This window comes from Mycteria americana, chromosome 1 (genome assembly GCF_035582795.1).
Source record: "Mycteria americana isolate JAX WOST 10 ecotype Jacksonville Zoo and Gardens chromosome 1, USCA_MyAme_1.0, whole genome shotgun sequence".
NCBI lineage: Eukaryota > Metazoa > Chordata > Aves > Ciconiiformes > Ciconiidae > Mycteria > Mycteria americana.
This window is the reverse complement of record NC_134365.1, coordinates 53,883,867-53,909,456: the sequence shown is the minus strand read 5'-3', so window position 1 is coordinate 53,909,456 and position 25,590 is coordinate 53,883,867. Positions and strand designations below refer to the sequence as shown.

The 25,590-nt window shown below is 40.2% G+C and overlaps 1 protein-coding gene across 3 annotated transcripts in view; it reads right to left on the bottom strand.

Annotated features, from left to right (window-relative positions):
• Positions 1 to 14,709: 14,709 nt before the first annotated feature.
• The window catches only part of SCYL2 (SCY1 like pseudokinase 2), a 38,612-nt gene continuing 27,731 nt past the window's right edge, over positions 14,710 to 25,590 (bottom strand). Inside the window, exons 12-17 of one of the 3 annotated variants that reach the window (XM_075497880.1) lie at positions 24,410 to 24,528; positions 23,653 to 23,753; positions 22,819 to 22,885; positions 22,597 to 22,686; positions 21,366 to 21,485; positions 14,710 to 20,769 (exon numbers count right to left, since the gene is read on the bottom strand). In XM_075497880.1, the coding sequence (XP_075353995.1) occupies positions 20,119 to 20,769; positions 21,366 to 21,485; positions 22,597 to 22,686; positions 22,819 to 22,885; positions 23,653 to 23,753; positions 24,410 to 24,528 (1,148 nt within the window). In that variant the 3' untranslated portion in view covers positions 14,710 to 20,118. The remainder of the gene's footprint in view (positions 20,770 to 21,365; positions 21,486 to 22,596; positions 22,687 to 22,818; positions 22,886 to 23,652; positions 23,754 to 24,409; positions 24,529 to 25,590) is intronic. The other 2 variants (XM_075497871.1, XM_075497864.1) reach the window with 2 other exon arrangements.

The window sequence follows — 25,590 nt, the reverse complement described above, 5'->3', positions numbered from 1 at the left end:
AGAATTCAAAATAGATCTTCCAAAGCCAGAAAGTCAGTCGGGAAGAGCTCTGGAGCAAAACCCCCTTGGAAGCGCTCACGGACTCGGCGGTGCACTTGCGGCAGCTCTGCCGTGCATCTGCGCGGGGTCGGGTACCCGTGCGGGGCAGCTAGTCCAGAGGCTGCAGCTGGCGAGCTGGAGGTGCTGCCGAGGGCCCGCGTCCCTGGGCAGGATGCTGCTGCCTGCACCGGGGCGAACCTCAGGCTGGCTCGCTGGGGCTCATCCTCAGTGCCTCGCTCCCTCCCTCCCTCCCTCCCTCTCCTGCCTCTTTCACGGCGAGATCCTGTGCAAGGTGGTGCTATAGTAACGGACACAATACCTGTCCTCAAGCCACGCCAGTTCATTAATAAGACCTCATCTATGGCAAAGGAAAGAAGTTTGTTAAACATTTACGAGTCCTTTCTTCAGGGAGGGAATTATTGCAAGCTACAGTTCCCATTCACTGTGTACCCGCCACCCAGATGAGCCTCCCTACCCCAATGCATCTGCTGGTTTGAACCCAGAGCCACCTTCCCCAGCCCGGTCATTTATTATTGATGTTCCTGGGCCCTTGGGCAGGCAGATGCAGAGGTGCATTGGTGTGATGCTGTTTGAATAAGCAGTGAAAGACTGGCTATAAATTAAATGCATTGCGTTTTTGAAACACAAAGTGGCTGAAAGAGGTGAACCAGTTCAACTCAACATGACTTCATGACGACAACGCACTTTTCCTAGCATGGAGGGAAGTATTTCATGAAAAAGCTTGTGGAAATGCAGCCTACCAGTACACTTGTCAAGCCTGCGTGTTGGCTGGAGTCAAATGAAGAAATTCTGCTTTTGGCAAGGCCTCAGCTATTGGGTTTGGGTTATGGATGACAAGGAAAAAAAAAAAAAAAGGCAGCCCCATTTCATATTGGTTTTGGGCTCCTGTGAGTCCTTCCCTGCTCCCTGGGTGGAAAGGAAGGCAGAAACCTTCCAGGTTTTTAGAAAAATGGAGAGCTTTGCATTTGCCACATTCCTCTTGCTCTCCTAAGGAAAGTTAAATTAAGATCCTGTCAGTGCCTCGTCAGGCCACCAGCAGGACAAGAGTTGGTTTCCCCTGGAAGCCCCCAGCTGTGAGCTGCCGTGCGGAGGGCAGGTGGGCAGGCAGCTGCCCACCCACCAGCCCCAGCTCCCGCTCTGCCACCGGCCGCCTGGTGCCCCTCAGCAAGCTGCTGTGGCTCTGGTGCCTCCCTCCTGCCCTGCACTTGTCATTATCCTTCCAGGCACAGGGGCCACGCTTTTCCCCTTAATTTCTGTTCAGAGCTTGGTCTACCCAGAGTCTGCAGAGAGGGAGAAGGAAAAAGAAGGCAAGAAAGTGATTCCTCCAGAGAAACAAACTGGGTCTGAGTTGTTTTCAGCTCCATTAGGGCACTTACAGACTCCTCATTTGGGTATTTGAACTGAGTGAGTAGGATTGAGTGGGATGTAAATCTGGGCCAAAGCAGGGCAAGGACTATCTGCCCCTCCACTCCTCCCCTGGCTCCTTGCACAGGCCTCCAGTCTCTGGGTTTTAGATGTCTCCATAATACAAATATCAAATGTCTGGATTGTTCCAGCTCCACTACAAGGAAGGGAATATTGGAAAAAATATTTCCTCATGGTTAGGTGAGGCAAGCAAGCAGCCTGCACTGAAATCCTTTATTCCTAATATAAACAGGGAAGGGAAGGGAAGGGAAGGGAAGGGAAGGGAAGGGAAGGGAAGGGAAGGGAAGGGAAGGCAAGGCAAGGCAAGGCAAGGCAAGGCAAGGCAAGGCAAGGCAAGGCAAGGCGAGAAAGCAGTACTTGGGACCTGAGGAAGTTTTGCTTGGCTGGAGTCTCTTTTGTTGCAGAACTGGTTACGGTTTCTTTCTCCTCTTTGAATAATTCATGTGCTGTAAAGCAGTGTTGGAAAACTCCAGGCTCACTCATTTGTCCTAGCAGACTCCCTTAGCAAGCAGTAAGTGCAGCTAGAGCCGTGGGGCCAGCCAGCTCCCAGCGCTACCGACCCGAATGCCTGTAGCAGGGCTTCTTTGGGTGTATTTCTGTCTAGTTGGGTTGAACAGCAACTGCTCTCACTGCCAACTCAAGGACTGCCTGGTAAACCCTCCCTGCAGCATGTCTTGCTGCCCTGGGAGCACCTGCTCCTCCTCCTCACACTGCTCAGGCTTGAATCTGGCCATCTCCACAGCTGAGCAAGAGGAGGCAATTCCTCCTGGTTTCTCACTCCAGACCCCTGGCCCTGGAGCACCCTGGCCCACAGGGACACGCTGACAGCCAGAGTAGCAAGGTCACCACTGTGGAAAGGAGCACAGGCCCAACACAATCACATGCATTCATTAAAACAAGGTCTCCAATCTTCAGAGGGCACACAGCAAACAAACACTAGCAGGCTAACTGCCAAACATGAGAAGTATGTATGTTTGCAGGGATACATATATATGTAGAAGTATATAATGAAATTGTCTTCCATTTACGCAAACGTCTATTTGCTAACATTCGGGATAGTTTCCTGAATGCTCTTAGGGCAGCTGAACACCTGAAACCGTGTAAGAACCCAGCTCCAAACGGGAAATGGTGCAAATCCCAGTGCAAGGAATTCACCTGGAAAGACTGGGGGCTCAGGTTGGAAAGTGGTGTTCAAAACCAGTTTCTCCCGGCAGCTGTGGAACAGAGGTTTTTAATTTGCCCTTCTTTCTGGACTTCTGGTCCTGCTTCAGTTAAAGAGAGCACAGAGCAGACACAAGAAAGGAGCTATGCTCAACATTTAGTGCTTTGTTCACTTATCCACACATTCCCTAACTGCATTTACCACGCAAGTCTTTGTGCATTTGGGAATGCTCCGAGCAGCTCCTTCAGGGATACGTCCTGGCTGACACCTGGCAGGGTACATTCCCCTCATGGATGCAGGGGCTTTCATTAGCAATATTGCCCACCTCACCACTAGCAGAACTGTCCATTTCTCACAGCAGGTTTCACCTCTCCCTCCTCTTTATGCTTTGCAATCCTTCCACTACCTGTAGTTCTGCAGTGCTGTAGCAGTGGCCCCTTTTGAAATTCACTGACCCTTTCCCTAAGGCTTAAAGAAAGCGTGTTACTCACTCTTGCTTCTCTGCAGGGAGGCTGCTCAACAGGAGCTGCACTGCTTCTCTGCTTCCTCCTCCCCAGGTTCACAGGGTAGTAAAATGCCCTGACTCCAAAACGCTGCTGCAGAGAGTGTCACAGCAGCTTTGCAGTGCCCTGCTCCTGTTGGGGCACTGTCCACAGGGGCACCACCCAATTCCCAACAAGGATGCGCTGGATGAGTCCATGGGAATCCCTATGCGACTAATCCCAGTACGCATTTTGGAGCATCAGCAGAGGAAATCTCTTCCTTAACAAGACCTAACCTGATAGCCCTTATGGACCCAGCTGTCATTGTTTCCACTTTTTTCTTTCCTGTTTTAAACCTATGCCTTAATTTTCTTTTGCAGAAATTAAATTACCCTATAGTGATTCTCCTTCTGATGTCTCAGACCTTCTTAAAACACATAGTATTATATTGTATCATTGTAAGTCTGCTGCTTGCAAGCTGGAATCTAAGTCCAAGACAGCATGATTTAGGCCTGCACTTGCAAAGATATATTTTGCAAAATTAAAACTACTCCTGGCTCATACAACTTGTAGCTACTGCTGAAACTACAGACTCATATCCCCAAAGACCTCTAGTAAAGCTGTATTAAAACCGTATTTTAGAGCCAATATGAACATGAAACCAGCATGCAGACACCCACTGCTGTGGGCTCGTATACCATCATTACCTCGGGTGCTCAAGAACAAAATGAGTTGTAACAAAACTTGGAAACTGGTCAAGTGCACATATAGGAGATGTGCTGTTCTAACAGTAGCTGTGCCTTGCAGACACCAGGCTAGATTTAGGATTGCAGCATCCTCTTAAGAAAACTCACTTCCAGAGATCATACAATTTGTTTTTCCTCTTGAGCTCCATGAGGAGTTCCCTGTTCAGCAAAGGTGGTCTTCTGCCCTGCTTGCTTGACTTACCACACAGTGGAATTGCCTGCTCCTGTGCTTCTAAAAGGTAGTTCTTAAAGACTGACCACCACTCGTGGACTCCTAAGCCCTCCAAAGCAGATTCCCAGGGTACTCTGCTAAATGGAATCACAGAATCATAGAATCATAGAATGCTTTGGACTGGAAGGGACCTTTACAGGTCATCTAGTCCAACTCCCCTGCAAGAGCAGAGACATCTCTAACTAGATCAGGTTGCTCAGAGCCCCATCCAACCTGACCTTGAATGTTTCCAGGGATGGGGCCTCCACTACCTCTCTGGGCAACCTGTTCCAGTGCCTCACCACCCTCATGGTAAAAACGTTCTTTCTTAAATCCAGTCTAAATCTGCCCTCCCTTAGTTTAAAACCATTACTCCTTGTCCTGTCACAACAGGCCTTGCTAAAAAGTCTGTCCCCATCTTTCCTACAGGCCCCCTTTAAGTACTGGAAGGCTGCTATAAGGTCTCCCCACAGCCTTCTCCAGGCTGAACAACCCCAACTCTCTCAGCCTGTCCTCGTAGGAGAGGTGCTCCAGCCCTCTGATCATTTTCGTGGCCCTCCTCTGGACCCACTCCAACAGCTCCATGTCCTTCTTGTGCTGAGGGCTCCAGAGCTGGAGGCAGTACTGCAGGTGGGGTCTCACCAGAGCGGAGTAGAGGGGCAGAATCACCTCCCTCGACCTGCTGGCCACGCTGCTTTTGATGCAGCCCAGGATACAGTTGGCCTTCTGAGCTGCGAGCGCACATTGTTGGCTCATGTTCAGCTTTTTGTCCACCAGTACCCCCAAGTCCTTTTCCACAGGGCTGCTCTTGATCACATCATCCCCCAGCCTGTATTGAAACCGAGGATTGCCCTGACCCAGGTGCAGGACCCTGCACTTGGCCTTGTTGAACCTCATGAGGTTCACACAGGCCCACTTCTCCAGCTTGTCCAGGTCCCTCTGGATGACATCTTGTCCTTCTGGTGTGTCAGCTGCACCACTCAGCTTGGTGTCATCTGCAAACTTGCTGAGTGTGCACTCGATCTCGCTGTCAATGCCATGGATGAAAATATTGAACAGCACTGGTCCCAGTACGGACCCCTGAGGGACACCACTTGTCACTGATCTCCATCTGGACACTGAGCCGTTGGCTGCTACCCTCTGGTACTCTCTGCTACCTTATGTCTCCCATAAGGACAAGGGCTACCGAAATTTCTCCTAGTTGCCTATAGAATAACTCATCAGTGCTTACATCCTCGCTGGGTGATCGGTAGTAGACACCCACTACAATGTCTTCTTTGTTTTCCATCCCCCTAATAAAGTAACTCAAAGCTGAAATTGTCAGTTCACCTCAGGAGACAGAGCATTAAATAAGGCAAATAAAAATCCTCCAGTAGGAGACAAGAGTTGTAATACTCCACTTTGCCTGAGACTGGGGCAGAGCACTCAGGGAACAAAAATGCCCACGTGATTTTTGCCCATGGTCAGCTTCTTCAGGGGAGGGGACTGCAGCAGCCTTAGCTTTGTCCTGAAAACAATTATTCCCAAAGAAAAAATGACAGGGTGGATTTCATATGAGAGTCTCTTTCATCTTTCATTATATTTCCAGCAGAAATCACAACTGCAGATACTCTAAATCAAAGAAACAAGAAGAGAAGTGTGCAGACACAATACAAAGAGCACACATCCAGACATGTTGCAGAAGTGGCCACATAAAGATAAGTGTGAGTGAAGATGATTTCATTCATCATGAAACTGAGTATCAAGCAGAGTTTAAAACCTAACCTAAGCAATAACACTTTTCAAATTGCAAACCTTACCACTGTATGTGCTTGCTGGAGCCTGCATCAGCTACGTGCTCCCTGGAAACATGGGATTATCAGCATCAGGGTATGAGTTCAGGATTCTGAGGGTGAGATCAGGGTTCCTAGGTGAGTTTCCATATTACCTTCTCAAAGGAGTTTCTTTTGGCACTTTCATGTGCAAAGGTCCACTCAGATGACAAGCATATTTTATCATTAGACGAGAAACTTGAGGGTGAAACCATTTCTCCCTTTGTATTTGTATAGAGCCTGGTGTACGAGACCCTATTTCTATTGGCATCTGTAAGAACCATCATAACATTACATTAAAGAAAGGTACTATCAGAATTCAGCCTTCAAGAACTACAGCATCTGAAATTAAAGATAAAAAGGGTGATTTGGGAGCCCATATTATACAGGGGTTTGGATTAAATTATCGAAGTGGTCCTTCAGATTTTGAAGTCTATGGCTTTACAATGTCTGCACTTTTCCTCCATAAATGAAGATGGATTCAAAGACTTCAGGATTCTGATTTCTATTTTACCATATATGAGAAATGAGTCCTTTCCTGCTGTGTCAAAATGCTTTGTATTGAGTCAGTCTAAATCAAGTTTTCAGACGATATGTTTGTTGCCCTGATGTCTGTGGCAAAACTGGCATTCATTTCAAATGGTTAAAAAATTCATCTTTAGTTTCTAGTTTCTGCTTCCTGATCAGGTAGCTGATAGCAAGGAAATTTGATCACAGTTGAACAAGAAATAAAAATAGAGGTTCCTGGGATGCTAACAACAAATAAAACCGTAATGGAAATAGGAATTCTTATTTATAGTTTTCCTTACTGGAAACTGCTAATTAAATGGTAATTTATTACACCTTACACGGTAAGTAGGAGGGCTTTTTAAAGCATTTCTGTGTGGAAAGCTATTATGTGAAGTTCATCTGTTTCCCCTCAAAAGGACAGAGCTTCCATATCACCACACTAACTACTACAGATATATTTAATGCTAGGAAACATTTTTTATTTTCAATTTCGTACAAGTAAATATGTTTAGCATGAACTTCTTCAACAGAAGCCCTCTCTAAGGTAAAAAAAAGTTCCATATATAGAGCCCATAACCACTGTGTAAAATGTCATTTTCTAAATCTGATATTTTTGTGGCTAACTTTGCAAACACTCTTCACTGCTCTCCCAGAAGTGAATAGGTCTAAATGTTAAGAAAGGGTGACAATACACCTACCAGGAAAAAAAAAAAGGAAAAAATAAAGCTGGTGTGTTGAATATGATGATTTCTGTGCATACAGGAATACTCTATGCTATTTAAAAATAGGTCCTTTTTTACTTTCACAAAGCAGTACAAGGAAAGTCTTGTAGCTGGATAAGAACATTTCTATAATGTTCGCAATTTATTTGAAAGTTGCTTGGGTTATAGTGACACCTTATGGTAGTTTTATTATATTTTACAGATCGTTTTGAAAATTAAGATCTCTTATAGCCTTTTACAGCCCGTCACTATGAGCAAGGAACTGCTTTGATGTTTTTAGAAATCTTGTTACAAGTTACTCAAAAGGTCATTCCACCTCTTCAAATTTGTCTGGTTTCCCTTTTCTCCTTACTAAGAAAATAGATTTTAAAGGGGAATAGTCTTTGGCACTGTCTTCTCTCCATGTTTAACAGATAATCTATGCCAGGCAGTACATGCATAACACGCTCTTCAAAATTATCTGTGGTGATACCCGACTTGTGAGTACCGTCTCTTACTGGATTGATTCACCAAATTATACCATGTAGTTCATTGTGTTCCTCTAATCCCAGATCTGAACTCTTTAAAAGGAAACATCATGATAGAAGTTAATGAAAAAATTCTTTCTTTTTAAATACTGTTGAAAACCAAACCTGTGGAATATGTAAGTAAATATCCAAACCAGCTACTATGTGAAGATCAGAATTTATAAAACCTGCCTTCCTGGGGCTCTCCCTTACATGAATTTTCCAGTGTCTAATAGGAGCTGTCTCACTCTACAGGCCTTCCCTCACTTGAAGTGCAAAGTTGGTCCCTCTAATGAGCCAATGGTTTCCATAAAACTTACATGAATTCCTTACCTTTAGTATTTTAATCACACTCTCATCAAACAAGGGTTGAAAGTGGGCAATAGATTCAAAGTTGCAAAGGGCTGAGAGGCAATGAGGGAGAAGGATGACTGAGCGGTCACATTAATCTTAAAAACAGAGCTGAAAATCCACATACGCTACGGTTGCTTTGGAAGGGGGAGTTGTGTTTATGCTGACCTGCAGGTAAGGCTTATGTATATTAGAATAAAATAAACTCCAGAATACCTTTTATGTAGCCCCTTCTCCTTAAAAAATTTATTATGGCATAGAGAGAGACACAGTTTGAAATGGTAAGTCAGCTTTTTGTTTCATTGAGCAAAATAAGTCTGTTTAAAATTAGTATTTTAAGTCCTGACAACCTATGTCAGTGACTAAATACATCATCTGTTACAATCTATAAATTAAAAAATTTAAAAAACACCTGTTTTTGCCAGACTTTTAAAGATATTCACATTGCTAAGCTAGCTGAAATCACTGACTAAACACCTAGCGCAAGCTGCAGTTTTTTTGAAAGAGTGGAAAGGCTATCAGTTCTATTTCCATTTAAAAACGTTAGTTCTTCAAAGTTAAGAAACTGAGCAACACTGAAGAAGCAAAATCTTCTCTTCCTTTACAATGCATGCATAAAAAAGAACTGAAGAAGACTGCATTTCATCAACTGTGGCATCTTGAAGGACACGGTGACCAGTAATGCACAGTTCAGGACAGTGCTTGTAATGACTAATAGTTTTGTGCAAATAAATTTGTTTTAAACCACACAGGTTTAATAAACTTCCTTTTTTACAAATCTAATCTCTGTGTACTTTTATATACTGAGTGTACTTTTATATACTGAATATTTTACCTACCTTTCACCAGAAAATGTCTGCTATAGCAAAACAGGGGGAAAAAAGAGTAATTTATTCAACTTTCTAATCACAGTCATTCAATCTAACAAAGTAGTAATTTCCAACAAAGATAAACGCACAGAAATGAAACGTTCCAATAAGTGTGTTATGGCTAAATTAAATCTGAGCTCAAGCAGCTGCCCACGAGCAGCAGTAGTTGTCAGGACCAGTTAAGCTCTTTCATAAGACAGGAGCAGCCAGCACCCTCTGCGCAGGCAACTTAGGAATTTGAACACAGCGGGTGGGTGGGGGGCACTATCTCAAAGAAAACAGGTCCATGCCTATGGGGTCGGCACTGGATATTCTGCCATTTTGGCAGATGACAGTTTCCACTCTCCTTTCTTCTATTTTTTTCAGCTGTTCCCTGAAATCTGCCTCTGCTCTGAGCGGTTGCTGTATCACTCTAGGATCTGGATTTGGTAATCCTCTGTATTACTTACCTGCAGCTGCTTTTAATATTTCTCCTTGAGTCTCACGCTGCCTGTAGAAAAGGTAGCGAAGGAAACACATGCCTACTCATCAGCCACCTCCATCGCGCAGCCTGGCAGCTTGCCAGAGCTGGACCATCGAGCAGAGATGCAGAGCCTCAGGTTAGGTTCCCTTCTGCAGCCCCTGATGGCAAAGCAACAATCTCCAGCTGAAGAGCAACAGGCACAAAGTTCAGGCTGCCCCTGTCTTAAATTCAGCGTTCTTTTACCAAGTATCACCACATAACAAATTGTCAGAGCCCTCTGATTTTTGTTGCACTTCTATGATTTTACACAGCCATGCGCTGCCTGCGGGCATTGATGTAGGAAAGAAACTCAAAGAGAAAGGAGCTGCAAGAGACGGCTGCACCAGAAAGGGCCTGGAAAAGTAGCAAGCACAAAGTCATAAGAAAAATTCTGATGAAAGAAGTGCTGTGAATGGGATTGAGCTCAGCTGAGCTGGCAATTATGTGTGAAGAGACCCCCACTTATTTAATTTCTCCAGTGTGCAGAAAATCAAGGCTGTGTACTAGATACGTAATGAAAAGAATAAGGAAACATCTCCTACCCAGCAGCCAGTTAATGATCTGATCAGCTTAAGTAGTATTTATAGGGCTTGTTTAATCAAAGAGGTTCAACTGTATGGTTCTGGCTTGCAAAATCTGGCAGATATAATGCAAAAGTGGTATTTCATTGCAAATCTGTTTCTTGTAACGGTTGTCAATCAGTAAGAATCAAGCAATGCATTCTTTCAGAAACATAAAGCATATAATGCACAATCGAACCACAAAAAACTCAACTACTTTTAAAGAGTTTCCTGCTTGCCAAGTTACATGATAAAAACCAAAATAATCAATAATTTCATCCCGCATGGGATAACCAAGAAAATACATAGTGCTTTATATTGAAATCACTCAGATTGCAGCGATGGCATTTAGGATCCATCAAGTTGCAAATCCACACCAAAAACTATCTTGCTAGTTTTACAAAACAGATCAAGGCCTTGAGCGCAGCTGCTATATTGGGCATTATCTCAACCCATCGAAGTTTTACGCAGTGTGTTCCAAATATTTCAAAATATATTTTTACTTTTTTAGATACAGATTTTTTTCTATTTTGTAACCAAGTAAAGTGAGGGTTTATACTGTAAGGCTTTTGGGGGAAAGGCTACATTTAAGGTTCCTGTTTAACAACAAAAGTATGAAAATGACATTTTAGTGTAATTTTATTTTTCCTGATTTTCCTGCTCTGATTTTGTAAGATACAATTGGTGTATGATACAACAGCTATAAGATACAATTATTTTTAGAAATTCTTAAAAAAAAACTAACAAAAAAAAAAACCCCACAAAAACTATCTGGTGCCATGTTAGGATAGATTGTTTAGATAAAAGTTTATTGCTCTAGTTACAGACGTATCTGATTGATTGCTTCGTTAGCATTTTTGCTTATTTGCACTTATTTGAAGTCGCTTCTGTGACATCACCTAAGCACTTACAGCTCTGGTGCTGTAGGTAAGTGTTTATTTTATCAGTGGGGCAGGGGCAGAAATCTCTCTAGTTTTTGGTTTCTCTTTTCTATTTTTTTGAGTTCATAGAATCATAGAATCATAGAATGGTTTGGACTGGAAGGGACCTTTACCGGTCATCTAGTCCAACCCCCCTACAAGAGCAGGGACATCTCTAACTAGATCAGGTTGCTCAGAGCCTCACCCAACCTGACCTTGAATGTTTCCAGGGATGGGGCCTCCACTACCTCTCTGGGCAACCTGTTCCAGTGCCTCACCACCCTCATTGTAAAAAATGTCTTTCTTAAATCCAGTCTAAATCTGCCCTCCCTTAGTTTAAAAACTTTGCTCCTTGTCCTGTCACAACAGGCCTTGCTAAAAAGTCTGTCCCCGTCTTTCCTATAGGCCCCCTTTAAGTATTGGAAGGCTGCTATAAGGTCTCCCCACAGCCTTCTCCAGGCTGAACAACCCCAACTCTCTCAGCCTGTCCTCGTAGGAGAGGTGCTCCAGCCCTCTGATCATTTTCGTGGCCCTCCTCTGGACCCACTTCAACAGCTCCATGTCCTTCTTGTGCTGAGGGCTCCAGAGCTGGAGGCAGTACTGCAGGTGAGGTCTCACCAGAGCGGAGTAGAGGGGCAGAATCACCTCCCTCGACCTGCTGGCCACGCTTCTTTTGATGCAGCCCAGGATACGGTTGGCCTTCTGGGCTGCGAGCGCACATTGTTGGCTCATGTCCAGCTTTTCATCCATCAGCACCCCCAAGTCCTTTTCCACAGGGCTGCTCTTGATCACATCATCCCCCAGCCTGTATTGAAACTGAGGATTGCCCTGACCCAGGTGTAGGACCCTGCACTTGGCCTTGTTGAACCTCATGAGGTTCACACAGGCCCACTTCTCCAGCTTGTCTAGGTCCCTCTGGATGACATCACATCCTTCTGGCGTGTCAACTGCACCACTCAGCTTGGTGTCATCTGCAAACTTGCTGAGGGTGCACTCGATCTCGCTGTCAATGTCATGGATGAAATACTGAACAGCACTGGTCCCAGTACAGACCCCTGAGGGATACCACTTGTCACTGATCTCCATCTGGACACTGAGCCGTAGACCGCTACCCTCTGGATGCAACCATGCAACCAATTCCTTATCCACTGAACAGTCCACCCATCAAATCCGTATCTCTCCAATTTAGAGAGAGGATGTTGCAGGGGACTGTGTCAAAGGCTTTACAGAAGTCCAAACAGATGACATCCATAGCTCTTCCCTTGTCCACTGATGTGGTAACTCCATCGTAGAAAGCCACTAGGTTGGTCAGGCAGGACTTGCCCTTGGTGAAGCCATGTTGGCTGTCTCGAATCACCTCCCTGTCCTCCATGTGCTCTAGCATAGCTTCTAGGAGGATCTGTTCCATGATCTTCCCAGGCACAGAGGTGAGGCTGACAGGTCAGTAGTTCCCAGGGTCATCCTTTCTACCCTTTTTAAAGATGGGCACAATGTTTCCCTTCTTCCAGTCACCAGGGACTTCACCTGACTGCCATGACTTTTCAAACATCATGGAGAGTGGCTTGGCAACTACCTCAGCCAATTCCCTCAGGACCCTGGGATGCATCTCATCAGGTCCCATAGACTTATATATGTTCAGGTTCCTCAGGTGGTCACTAACCTGATCTTCCCTTACAGTGGGAGGGGCTTTACCCCCCTGGTCCCCAACATGTTGTCCATTGACTCGGAAGGGGTGAGGAGAGCAGTTGCCAGAGAAGACTGAAGCAAAGTTCTCTTCTCTAGTATTTGATTTTTCTGTTTGGAAAGTAAGCCAATTATTCCTACTGGTGGCATCTGGTTCTTAAGACACCTGCTAGAAAGCAAGCTCTTCAAAGTTTTGCTTTTGTTTACTCCTACAAACCATAGCCTTAAGGAGACACCGAGACAGACATGAACAAATGCTGCCTGTGGAGTAACTTCAGCTCCCAAAACCAAAACCCTTGGTTTTCATTGATGTAGTTCCAAATGGAGCTTCTCCTTTGATTATCCTGGATTTTAATGACTAATTATTGCACAACAGTATAAAACCTGGTCTTTTGAACGTCCTGCAAAAGGTTACTCATGATGCATTCTAAGAAATTCCATTTAAAAGGCCAAATAACGATTAAGGTACAAGCAAAAAGCCTGACCCAAAAAACTTCAAAAACTGGTAAGAAGATATAGGCCGGCCATTACATCTCTATCGTTTCTAAGTTCCAAGTTGCTCCATGTCCATGACTGCCTTAATCTGCATGAAGAAACTACATTAGAGCCATAATAATATAGTTCATAGGCAAGTGTCCTACAGAGGAAAACAAGGAAAGATTTTTTTTTAAATAAGTCTATGGTGTAACTCTAAAATTCATGCCTAAAATACTTAGTAAATTATTATAGAGCTTGAATAACTAGTATTTATTTAGCTGGTCTTGGGTTTGTGCATGAGTAGGAGTTTATTTCTTAATTCCTGGTTTATAAGTTTGGAGGTAATTTTGGCACAACGAATTGGAATCCCCCTTGTCACACTAAGAGCCATTTTTCCAATCTACTGAGCAACTGCAGGTGTCTCCAGCTGGTGACATGAGTGCAGGGAGCTTCTGAGATGCAGGACAAAAGTGCATTTGTGTCCAGCAACAGGAAAAGAACATCGAATGAACCGTTTCTCTCTGCATAACTCCTCACAAATAGCTCATTTCCTACACCTACTGAGTTGCATTTCTCACAACTGCAAACTTGATACGGTAACACAGCTCTACAAACACTGATATAAAAAGGATTAGACCTCTTGTGTACAACACCTAAAGGAGGGACTAGAGATATTTAAGTGATGAAGCAGAGACACAATTAGCTGCCAATATCAAAGTATTCCAGACAAAGAACAACTGACTGCAAGGATCTCCAGCTTTTCTGGTTTGCAGTCTTAGATTATCTGAATTCATGAAAGAGTTTATGAAATTGTGAATTTTAAGCCACAACAAACCAACCCAGAACATCTGGATTTCAGCACTTGAGACTTTCCTGCTTAAGAAATAGGTAACAGTTATGGATTGTACCAATGTCCAGAAATGGAGGGGACAGAGAACATTTCCATGGGAAAGGACAGCCAGATCAGGACTGTGATCTGCTGAGCAACTTAAGGCAGATGTTTTCTCTGCAGGGTACCATCAAGTATGTCTCCACCCTACTGAAAGTTCCCTCTCTTGTCTTCTGCTGCTATTGACTGAAAGCTGGCATATAATAAGGCTGTCTCCCTTGATGGACAAAGCTGTGGAAGGAATGGGGATGCTGTTACCCTTAGCAAATGAAAATGAAGAGGGAATTGGAGCCACCTGATGCTACCTTTCTATTTCCACCTAATCCATCTCTTCTTTTACTGTCTCCTCCTATACCGTCTCCGGCCACCAATGATGCTTCTAAGCAGATCAGATCTCAGATGTCTCATACTTGATCAATTTATACCTTACAAAAAGCTGAGTACTAGCTTCCTTCAGAGTGCTGGCAAACTCTAAGCCTAACAAAGCAGTGTATCTTGAAACCCAGTTTAGAGAAAGGGCTGGCTTCTGGGTAAATGAGCAATGGAAATGCAAATTGAGATCACTATGTGGCGTTAGAACCCCAGATTCTGACATGGGCTTTCAGAAAAAGTAAATGCTAATTTTAAAGACACCTAGTGCGTCAGTTTTTCCCCAGGACTTTTATTCTTTGCATGAAGGCAATATGTGATCACATTTTACAGATGTCTGCACAGCAACCACTCTAAGAAATGAGCTCAAAATTACGTGGGATAAAATGTATTTCAAACAAAATACAAAGTGATAACGTTTTCTAAATAAATTACTATTAGTTAATTTTATGGAAATTTTAAATAAAAATATCTTCCAACATGAAAATATGAAAAGTTCATTTATTTCCATAGGCAACCTCATTCACAGTACAAAGTGATATGAATTTCTCGAAACTGTCACTGTACCTTTTACATATTTTTTAAGTAGCTGATCTAAAAGTTGATACAAGAATAAATTTGTTTTTGAAGAGCTGTCCAATAAACTGGATATACACTAATGCCATGCTATGACAGTTCTAATTATGAATCACAGCTGACACTACAGTAACATCACTTTATAAATCTCATGAGAATTTTAATGTTTTACAATCAAAACATAAAACTGCCACTAGTACAGAGACTGTACGACTAGACAAATAAACAAGTATTAAATATTTTGCACAAGGCCTGAGTTCACTATAACACATTTTGATTTACAACTTCATCTCAGAAATCTGTACAGCAGTTAGAACTGTTTCAGAGAACTTAAAGACAATACAACTTCCGGGGCTTATTTGTTCTGTTGATACAAGTGTGAGGCCTGGAAGGCAAGAGGATTTGGTGTATGAATCCAAGGTTTTACTGCCTTGTGTAATTTCCTTGGAAAGCAGTCAAAACCTAATGGAAAGCAGGTACAAGGCAGGACCTCACTTGAAAATCAGCTAACTCATCTGAAATTCTCCAGAGAGGTTTCCTCACAGCTATTTCAGAGTAAAAGTTCACAATGAGTATATAAAATGCAGCATATCTCTTAACAAAGAACAAAAAAGGGTCACATATACAACAGGGTATTTTTTCTGTACTCCCCCTCCTTATATTTCTTTCACTGGAAATGGCACAAATCAGCAATATCCCACCCACCCCAATAAAAACCTCCTAATCAATAAACAAACGTCACTCTAAAGACCAAAAACGTCATCTGCAATAAGAGATCCAGTGTTCATAAACTTATGTTTTAAAAATTTTCCTTTTCTGCTCAAGTCACGTAGATGTAGGCAGACTAAGCATGTAAATTTTTAAATAGATAACAAAAGTGTCATATAATTGTTAGCCTATATGGAAGCCTGTGGAATTTGATTCAAATCTAACTTCTCATTTAATCTTTGCTCTTTTGGTGCAATTGAACTGAAAAATCTAAAATCCTGTGATCTGTATACACACTTACCTATCTACAGACATAGATAACATTATAACAGGGGTTATAATACAAAAGTTAACACACATTTTTCTTACTTTAAAAGGCCATCGGTTGTTAAAGTTCCACATAAATGTGAAACAGGTGTTGCTAAAGAGACAAAACTTAACAGAAAAGGGAAGTTTTAAATAATAAGGCTTGAAATGCTGTGCACCTATACATCCAAAAATTCAGCCTTTTACTTGGGGTACTCAGCATCTGTGCAGACCTGTAAGGCCACAACTTCCCCAAGATATTTTTAATTCACATCACCATTGAGAGAGGAAGACATAGTATCTTCATTAAAACAAACTGGGGCATTCTACCCATGTTCCCAGTAAAATTTCTCTCCCCATCTTCCAAATGATTGGTGGACTCCTTTACATTTCAAAAGACTCCTCTGGTGCTGCTGTCCTCCTGCATAAGCAGGTTCCACAGGCTGTTCTGTGCCTTATTCACAACAGTTGTGTGAAAAGGAACAGAAAATCTGCTCCCTCCTGAAATGACACGTGCCATTTCACTCCGTTTCTTCTGAGAGTGGCAGACCTAGGGGCTTCTAAGCTAATCTGTAACTCAGTAGTTTCAAGGTTCCTCTCCATCAGCCCCAGCAGAGAGAGGTTTTCAAGCCTCTTTAAGGCAATCCTTCCATCCAGCAGGATTAGTTTATTTTCCAAGACTGAGTTTTCAGAGGATGCTTCAGAGACTTTCATACTTAAAACCAAATGGAACCAACAGTTCTAATATGGAAAACACTGCTGTCTTGCTGCAGCCATGTTCATTTAGCATACACCAGAGCAGCCAAAGGACAACTGATGCTTATACTTAAGAGGTGCAGCTACTTCCACTTCTCTTCTTTTCTCCTTTTGTAGTAAACATACTATAGATAAATCAATTAAAGAATAGGAACTTGCTCCCTTCTCTTTACCTCTCCTTTACAAATGAATGTAAAGTAAACCAGGTGGGCTGGGGAGTTCAGCCTAGACCCTGCTCTAATCTCCACAGTGGAATGAAGATCTGCTTGCACTGGGTGAGCACAGTGAGTGCACAGGGTGGAGGCTGTAAGGCGATGATAAAACGTGCCAGGCTTCCACATTTTTTCCTTTAAATTAGGTTGAATACAAAGGGCAAAAATTCTGTGTAATTTACAGCATTGTTCAAGGCATTGTAATAAGAACTTTTTTTATATCAGGTTACTTTTTCAGTAAGAGAATTTGCAATTTCTTAATCAGATACCAATTTCAAACCTGTGTTCTCCATTGCTTTGCATTAGGGCTAGACAGTCTCTCTGCTTCAGGCCAAGCTAGATGTAACATTGCTTTCCATCCAAGTCCAGAAACAGAAGGCCCCTGGAATGCCCACATTTTGTAACACTGTCCCTTTCTCCTACTCTTTCCCAAATGACAACTTCAATGTGAAGTACAACTGTTGCTCTCAAACAATGGTATTCGCTCTGGCCACAACATCAGTCTTCCAGCCTCTTGCAGGGCCTCAGAATGATGACTTGTTAAGTGGACAAGTGGACAAGGCTTCCTAAAGAAAAACTATTGTAGCAGGAGCCAAGTGGCACATGGCCTTGGTGACTTACCTCTTGCAACTCCTCTTTCCTTTAAGTTAAGAAGAAATAATTAGAGAATTTCACACACACCCAGTTTCCTGACACACTAAGCAGGAAGCATCTACAAGGAAGGGGGATTTGACACTGATTTTAACTGAAGTTTCTTTTCTATTTTTAAATAACTGGAAAATTTTGTTATAACTTTCATAAGCACCCGTTTCAGTTTTCTTTGTTGTTATTCTTCTACTCTGGTCATTCTGAAAATTGCAGCAAACAAGAGAAACCAAAATTATGTTCTCAAATAAGTAGAAAAAAAAACCTTATTACTTGAGCCAGATAAAGATCTTATTCCATCACATTACCACTGCATAGAAGAGCCTCTCTTAATTTGAACTTGTAGGATTTGTTTTTACTTTGTTCTTACAAATTAGATTATATTCTCATATAGCCCATGGCAAAAGCACATACCCCAAATCCCACAGTTTAGGAGGTCTAGCACATAAAATTTGATCATGTTTTTCAGTTAATTTTCCCTCCAATAGCTTAAATTAAAATCCAGTTCTGAAAAGCCCCAGTCCAGGGGGATCACGGACTGAAACCCCAGATCAGGACACTTACATTTAAGACTGCCTTTATCATGGATGTACTAATTTAATACATTGTAGAGTCCTAAGAGATGTTATTTTTAATATAAACTTATTTTCCAAATAATTTAGAGGAATACAGATTCAAGTAATTCTTCAAAGGCTTGCCTAAGGCTACCCTAACAAAACGTAGCTTTCAAAAGTTGACATAAAAGAAGACATTAGTGTGATTGAGAGTATAGAGTACTAGATACCGTAAATGAACTTAAACAGTTTAACAGTTCTAGTATTGTCTTAAGTTTACACAGATATCTTAACATAACCTACAATGTTTACCATGAATATTAACAGCACATAAGCATCACAATGTGTTAGGTACTGTTTTCTAAATCACAATTTCACTGGTCCCAGGTATTTTAAAATAACAGGACTAAGGCAGCAGCTATAATACATAAACAATTCTTTAAGAAATACGCTTAATGCTATTACCGCTTAGAACCGTGGAAATATAACAAAATACAAGTCACATTTACAGCATAAGGCCCTTTGGTTTCTTAAGCAGCAAATGAAAGAACAATTTCTTCAGTGAAAGGCTTTGAAAAATAAAGCATGTAGGCTTTCCATAAAAAAGGTAACTAGTTCTTTCCTTCTCAAAATAGCCAGCTATAGTCTTCAAAATATTATGTAAGAAAGCTCCTGAAATTCCTAGGAAAGAAAAAGTTAAAACCCAACAGTCGTATCTGACAGAGCAGAGATTCTATCATGGGCAAGCTGAACTTACACCTTCTGGGAAGTAGAAGAAACTACTGTTTGGTTTTCTGGAGAGCTTTATTAAATATGGATTAATACAATAAAAAGGATCCGAAATACCTGTGTATTTACCATACATTCTAGAGCTTACAAATCTGTATTTGAGAACTCGCTTCATATTCATCTATCCTTCATAAGGACTTGAGTTAAAACAAAATTAAAATGAAATAGTTTATTCTAGTCAAGGCAATTTATGGCAGTCTGCTTTTTCACACAACCATGTGCAACTTGTACAAGGCAATTCTTTTTCATGTTCCCAACAGAACCAAAATCTATTAATTAATTCAAGATATTTCTGTGTAACTAAACAGTGTGTGTTTAGTTACACAGAACTGCTTAGTTACACAGCTGGGGCAGTCAACATCTGAATTTTACAGAGAACGTTCTTTTTAGGAGGTTCCATAACTACTAATATTCTTTTTTCACACCAGTTAGAAGCAGTATCAAATTAGCTGAAACACTGGAATATATAATAAATGTGATCATGTCACCACATGTATTTTAAAATCCTGCTTAAGTGGTATGTTGCTTTTGCTATGTGGCTGGTAACAAGGATCTGGCATTATAAAACAGGTTGTAAACCAGCATGACCATTGGAGCAGTGTTCTTAATCCGTCCCAAACTTGCACAAAATTTTAAAACAACTTCTTATGCCTCCTGAATCTTGTTGTGGTTTACTACCACTTTAATTTTAATTATCTTAGAAAAAAAGAAATACAAAGTATTTTCTCTCCTTAGCCTCTTACACAGTTACTGGTTAGAGAACTTTCTATGCAACATGGCTAACAAAACTTTTTGAGGCAGCATAAGAATTTACTTTTTGCAAACTGTCATATGGCAAAATGACAGTCTGTGCCAAATTCAGGCAACACAAATCACCTATAAGAATTCAGCAGACACTGAAAGGACTGGGCTGCACGAATGCATTCACTAGTGTTATTACCCCCTAAGCATTTTTGTTGAATTTAAGAAACAAAATTTTGTAAGAAATTTCATAGGAGTTGATTGAGTACACTTCTGAATAATTTTGAAATACTTAGCTGCTTCTTCTTCAATTGAATATATGCTTCCTACTTTCAGTGCTCTGATGTTCAGTAAAGAGACAGGAAATCTTTAGCTTGTAAGATGACTTTGCACTTACGCAATCCCACTGCAGTACCAGGTGAATGCAAAATCAAGTCTTTTTTGCAGTGCAAAAGTCTTTACTTTGCTGGGTTGAAAGTTTCCCCAAGCCATGCTTTTACTAATCAAAAAAAGATGTTAATCAGCTTACCCATGATCCAAATTTCATCGACCTTTGAAAGAAGAAAACAAAACATTTTACCCAAAAAGATCTTTTAAGTCATTACTAGCTGAGCTGCTGTTTGTCATTGTGTTTGCTGGTTGTGCAAAGTTCTGAGGAGCAAAGAAAGGATTACCCTGTATACCAAAGCCAGGCTGTCCTATCATGTTCATCTGAGGTCCCAAGACTGAACTGCTCGCACCTGGGGACCCTTGCGGGGGTACAAACTGCTTAACCCACTGGCTTGATTTCTGTTGAGCCAACTGTTTCATACTAACTTTGGGTTTTTGAGGACCAAAAAGATTATCTAAAGCAGACATATCTGGGGGTCTGTTTTGTTGTGTCAGTGGAGAGATTGCAGATGCAGAATTCATAGGACTGTAATTTGGCATATTGGCAGTCGGTACAATGTTCATCTTGGTTGTTGCTGTTGCACTTGGACCACTGAAGAAATTCTGAGTGGTGGGACCAGCTCCCATACTGAATCCAGCAGTCTGAAAAGCCATATTAGTATTCAGTCCGTTTGTTATATTTCTCTTTGTGTTGTCAATAGGTGATGAAAATCCCATTCCAATACCCATAGAAGGGACAGAAGAGAAGCTGTTTGAAGATGCAACTTTAGCTTTGTTGATAGAATGGCTAGTCAAAGATGACATATTATCTATCAAGGTATCTGTCAAGTCTTTTGTCTGCAAAATACATAAAATGCAGTTAAATGCTTTTCTTGTACAAACACTCCAGCAACAGTCTTTATCATTGCTTGTGCAAAAGGGGCATTAATTTTTCAGAAATTAGATTTACTGCATGGAATTTGGCATGAAATGTAATTATACACAAAAGCAATTAGGTTATTTTTGTTCTTTGCTACTTAGAACCAATTGTTATGCAGCTTTAATTTGACAACTTAGACTATACACAAAGTACTACTGTGACATTTGCTTACATGCCCCATTCCTATCCCCAAGCCCTTTAAACATTTAGTTAATAAACTCTTCAGAGCAAAACCTTTTTTAATATGTGCTTTCTCCTTATCTAGAACAATGGCTTTCCAATGATAATTATTCCTTTGGAAACTCCTGCAATTTAAAAAGTAGGAAATATTGCTAATGATGCAAATGGAAGGCAGATTAAAATTTATTTTAGTTTTTTTCAGCTGTGCCATTGTACTACCAGTGAAAACAAATGTGACTCACAGGAGAAAAAAAATGCTAAATGCACACAGCACTTGAAAGGAAAAGGCATCACAGCTCCAATGGAAACAGTGCAGTAGTTTGTTCTTTCTCACCTGCTTCACTGGAGGTGTTATTGCAGTTGCTTGTGGCTTAAGAGGTTGCTGACTTTTCAGTTTCTGTGCCTGTTCTTGTTCTTTAGCTAACTTTTGCTTCTCTTCAAGGGTAAGTGATGCCTTTAAAAGGGAAAGTATTGACACGAAGTTGCACAGAATGGTTATTCTTACATTGATATTTTTACTTCACAAATAGCATTGTCGTTTCAATATGTGGTAGAACAATACATATTATTTATACAAAAGAGAAAGTGGATAAGCACAAAATCTATTATATTTATCATACTGCTAAAAAGTACTTAAAGCACATAAATACAATATTAAAAGTAGCATAATGAGAAATTTGAGCAGATCTCAAATACAGGTATCACAACAAAACCATTTTAGCTTTGTCTTCTTAACGTTGGGCACAAGAAAAGGTGTTCTTCACAGTTTTTGTTTTTATATGGTTACCAACTGGCACTTGATACAGAACTGCAACTGACCATGGAGGTGGAAAGGGAATTTTATTTTAAGATTGCTTAAGAGGCTTTTCAGGATTTTAACTCTACTTTTGTTAATGATGAAGGATAAAATCATAAAATCATTCCCCCTTAGTCTAAAATCAGTGAGAGGGTTCAGAGAACTAGAAATGGAAATTATAAAACGTATAGATTCTGGGGAGCCGTTTACATAATTAATAGTATGAAAAGAATTTTCCAATAGTTTATGCTTATGTTTAATATTCTATGTCATGTCATGCTTTTTCTTTGCTTCTTGTATTTATTCCCATATTGACTGTTCATTTTCACTTAGCTTTGAATTGTACAGTAAATGTTAGTCTCTGCTCCTACATGAAATTCTACACTTTATCTTCATCTCTGTTCGTAATTTTATCATAAAGTTGCCTATTTTGATTTTCCTATCTAAATCCACTGCTGAGGTTTCAGTTTCATTGAAATCTATACTTAAGGAGAAAGAAAAGGACCAAAAATCTATAGTCCTAATTGCTGCCTACTTTGTACAAAGCTTTTGGAAAGGCTTTCACAGAAATCCAAGGATATGATTTGAACATTTTTCAGTGGACCTTCACATATGACTATGTATGGTGCTGTGCTGTACAAAAGCAGTTAATTTTTCTTTTAAATCTTTAAATATGAGAAATATTTACACATACTCTTTCTATGCAACTGTATCAGCCTTGTATTAGACAGATGGATGTAGCAGGATTCCAAAACAAAGTAAAACACACCTTTTTCTGTTTTGATGACATCTCATTCTCTTTACTATCAGATCCACTAGTTAGAAGGTCAGCTCCACTAGTATTAAATACCTTGTCAATCTGTTTAAGTTCAAAGAAACAAAACTTAAGTTATTTGAAATGTTGTAACTTAAGATAACATAAATATTGACTACGTAATTTTAAATTTCAAATTTCTATATGTAAGTAGTGCAATAAAATATTGTTGCTTACCTGATTACTTGTACTACTAGATCTTGCCTCTTCAGACACACTCATTTGGTTAGCTATATCCAAAGATCTATATAGTGCAGAGTAAACATATTACAAAAAGATAACTTTACAGTCACATCCACAACATTAATTCAGCAATGCATATTATTCTTCTGCATTTAAATAATATTAAAAAATTGCATTATGAGAGCACTGCCATTTTTATAGAATGCCTGTAGGAGACTGGAAAATGTTAATATTCTAAATTGTAAAGGTTTCCTAATGATCATTTCACATGGTCTTAGCTCCTCCTTTTGAACGGAGTGACACAGACTTTGGGTAGCCCAAGTTAATTTGACTCAGAAATCTCACCTCGTATCAGACTCCATAAAATAGTTCTAAATATCTTCAAATATCACTGCCTTCTAAAAGGCTGCAAAGTTTATGGAGAAGTTACTGGAGAAGTATGGTTTATGTTCTCAACACTACAGAAAAGCAACTTAGCATATAGAAGCAAGACATAAACTGTACTAGTGGAGCTCAGTATGAACTTTTACATTTAATGAATTAATTAAAAACTATTGACTCAAAATAATAAACTGTGACTGAATTTTATAAAAGTAAAGGATTTTACTCTATAAAACCATTGACATCACAACATTATTATCATTCTAGGACTAATAAATCTCTGCTGACAACTGTGCTTATTTGAGGTAATTCTCAGCTACTGAAGTAAGAATTACCTAGATTTTTTATTGCTATGGCTAGAGTTTTCTCACATGTGCTAAAAAATTAACTGAAATTTATCCCTGCTCACTTGTTCCTTCTCTAATACACACATAAATAAACACTTACTTCTGTTGCTCTTGCATGACATGAAGTTGCTCAAGTTTTGTTTTATGCTCTGCCTCCAACCTACTGAGCATATCTTTTATAACACAAATAAAAGAATTGAACTGTAAAAGAAATATACAAGAGGTATGGATTTTGCAGTGATAGAATTCAGACATGTATAACTTAAAAGGTAATATCTCATAAAACTTACAATACACAATGTCAGATAAACTGCACATTTTAAAATAATTCATAATCCACCTTCACTATCTTCCACTAGATACCCAACTACAAGCAGAGTGTATACTGAAACAGTGAAAAATACGTATCACTAATAAAATAAAATAAAAAAGTGGGGCAACCCAGACAAAAAAACCACAGATTAGTATTACCAGACCAATTTTCAAAAAAACCCTATGATTGCACTTCTACATTAACTGCAACATTTACAAACAAGAGACAGGGAAGAAACATTAAGATTGTACTTTAGCTTTTAATTTGAATTGTAATTATGTTAGTAGCTGACTGCTTTTGCAGGATATTTGGAAGGTGATAGTATTAATTTTGAAATTTTATACTAGATCAGTTAAATTCTCTGAAAATTAACAAGCTTTAAACATGCAAATACAGTAATACTGGAAGGTTTTTTGGTTTTGTTTGTTTTCTTTTACAACAGACATAGACATACAGTAATGTATGAATTTTTCTCTGACAACAGTTTAAATCTATTCTCTGACAATTTATCAAGTAAAAGTACTCAACATAGCCATGTTCCTACCTGATTGAGATTAAGATTGTTCTCAATACTAAGAGGAATCAGATGGGGCAATACTTTTCCTGCAAGCTGTTCTTTGGTAATTCCCAACTTCTTATGAGTAAATGTACATTTGTAAATACCTGACATACAACATCAAAATAGCAAAAATCGTTAGGTTTAGTAAACAATGCGAACAAAGTAGCACTCTCCATATGTATCATCTCAACATATGTTGGCTCTGTGTGCAAACAGGAACAAACATGATCAACAGAATCATAAAAGCTAAGTACTCAACCACAACATAAACATATTATAGCAAGAGACTTTTCTTAAAGTTCAGAAGAAGAGAAGATCCAAAGTAATACTTTGCAGCTATGAAACCTGATATTAGGCAATGTATTGCCCTGGTCAATTATCTGAGAATATGCATCTTTGAAACAGATCATGAGCAACTGAGTTATCACAAACTGACAAATTGCCACTGAGAAATTAAGCTGCGTTAACTAAGGATGTGTTCTCTCCTGGCATACTGAAGTGCCTAGGAGTAACTATCACACTGCTCTCTGACTGCAGTCAATTCCCTGCAATACAAAGATTCTTACCTAAATGTTTGGGGCTGCGTTACACACAGGATCAGAAAATATTCATAGTCTTTACCTGTTCTAAAATCACTGAAAAAATAATACTGGCAGGCACAAGGGATCCAATGTTAAGCCTACAAATTCTATAGTGTTTCTGACAGGAGGATTCATCTGTTTAAATAGTCCACCTCTGGTGGCAAACACTTAACATACTAGCATAAAAGAAGCAGCAGCTTTCGTCACTTTCTATGGTTAGTATTAGAAGAGAGCTGTCAGCTGGCCAAAGAAGATAGTACACACAAGATGGAAGATATTATGATTCTGGAAAAAAAGGAGAGCCCAAGTATATAAAATTGATTTCAGCCCATCATTTCCAAACTAGGATTCACTTATCCACTGTATCCAAGTAGAATTCAGGAGTAACACAACTAAAGTAAAAGATCTACTGTCCCTCACTCTCAGACAGCAAATACAAATCAAAGCTGCAAGGATTAAAGGAAACAGGCAGCTTTACATTAGTACTGATAGTGATAGATGTGATAGATGAGTGATAGATGCACTCTTGCTCATTTTGAGCAAATCAAAATAATGGTACCATCACATACTATTATAGTGTTTAAT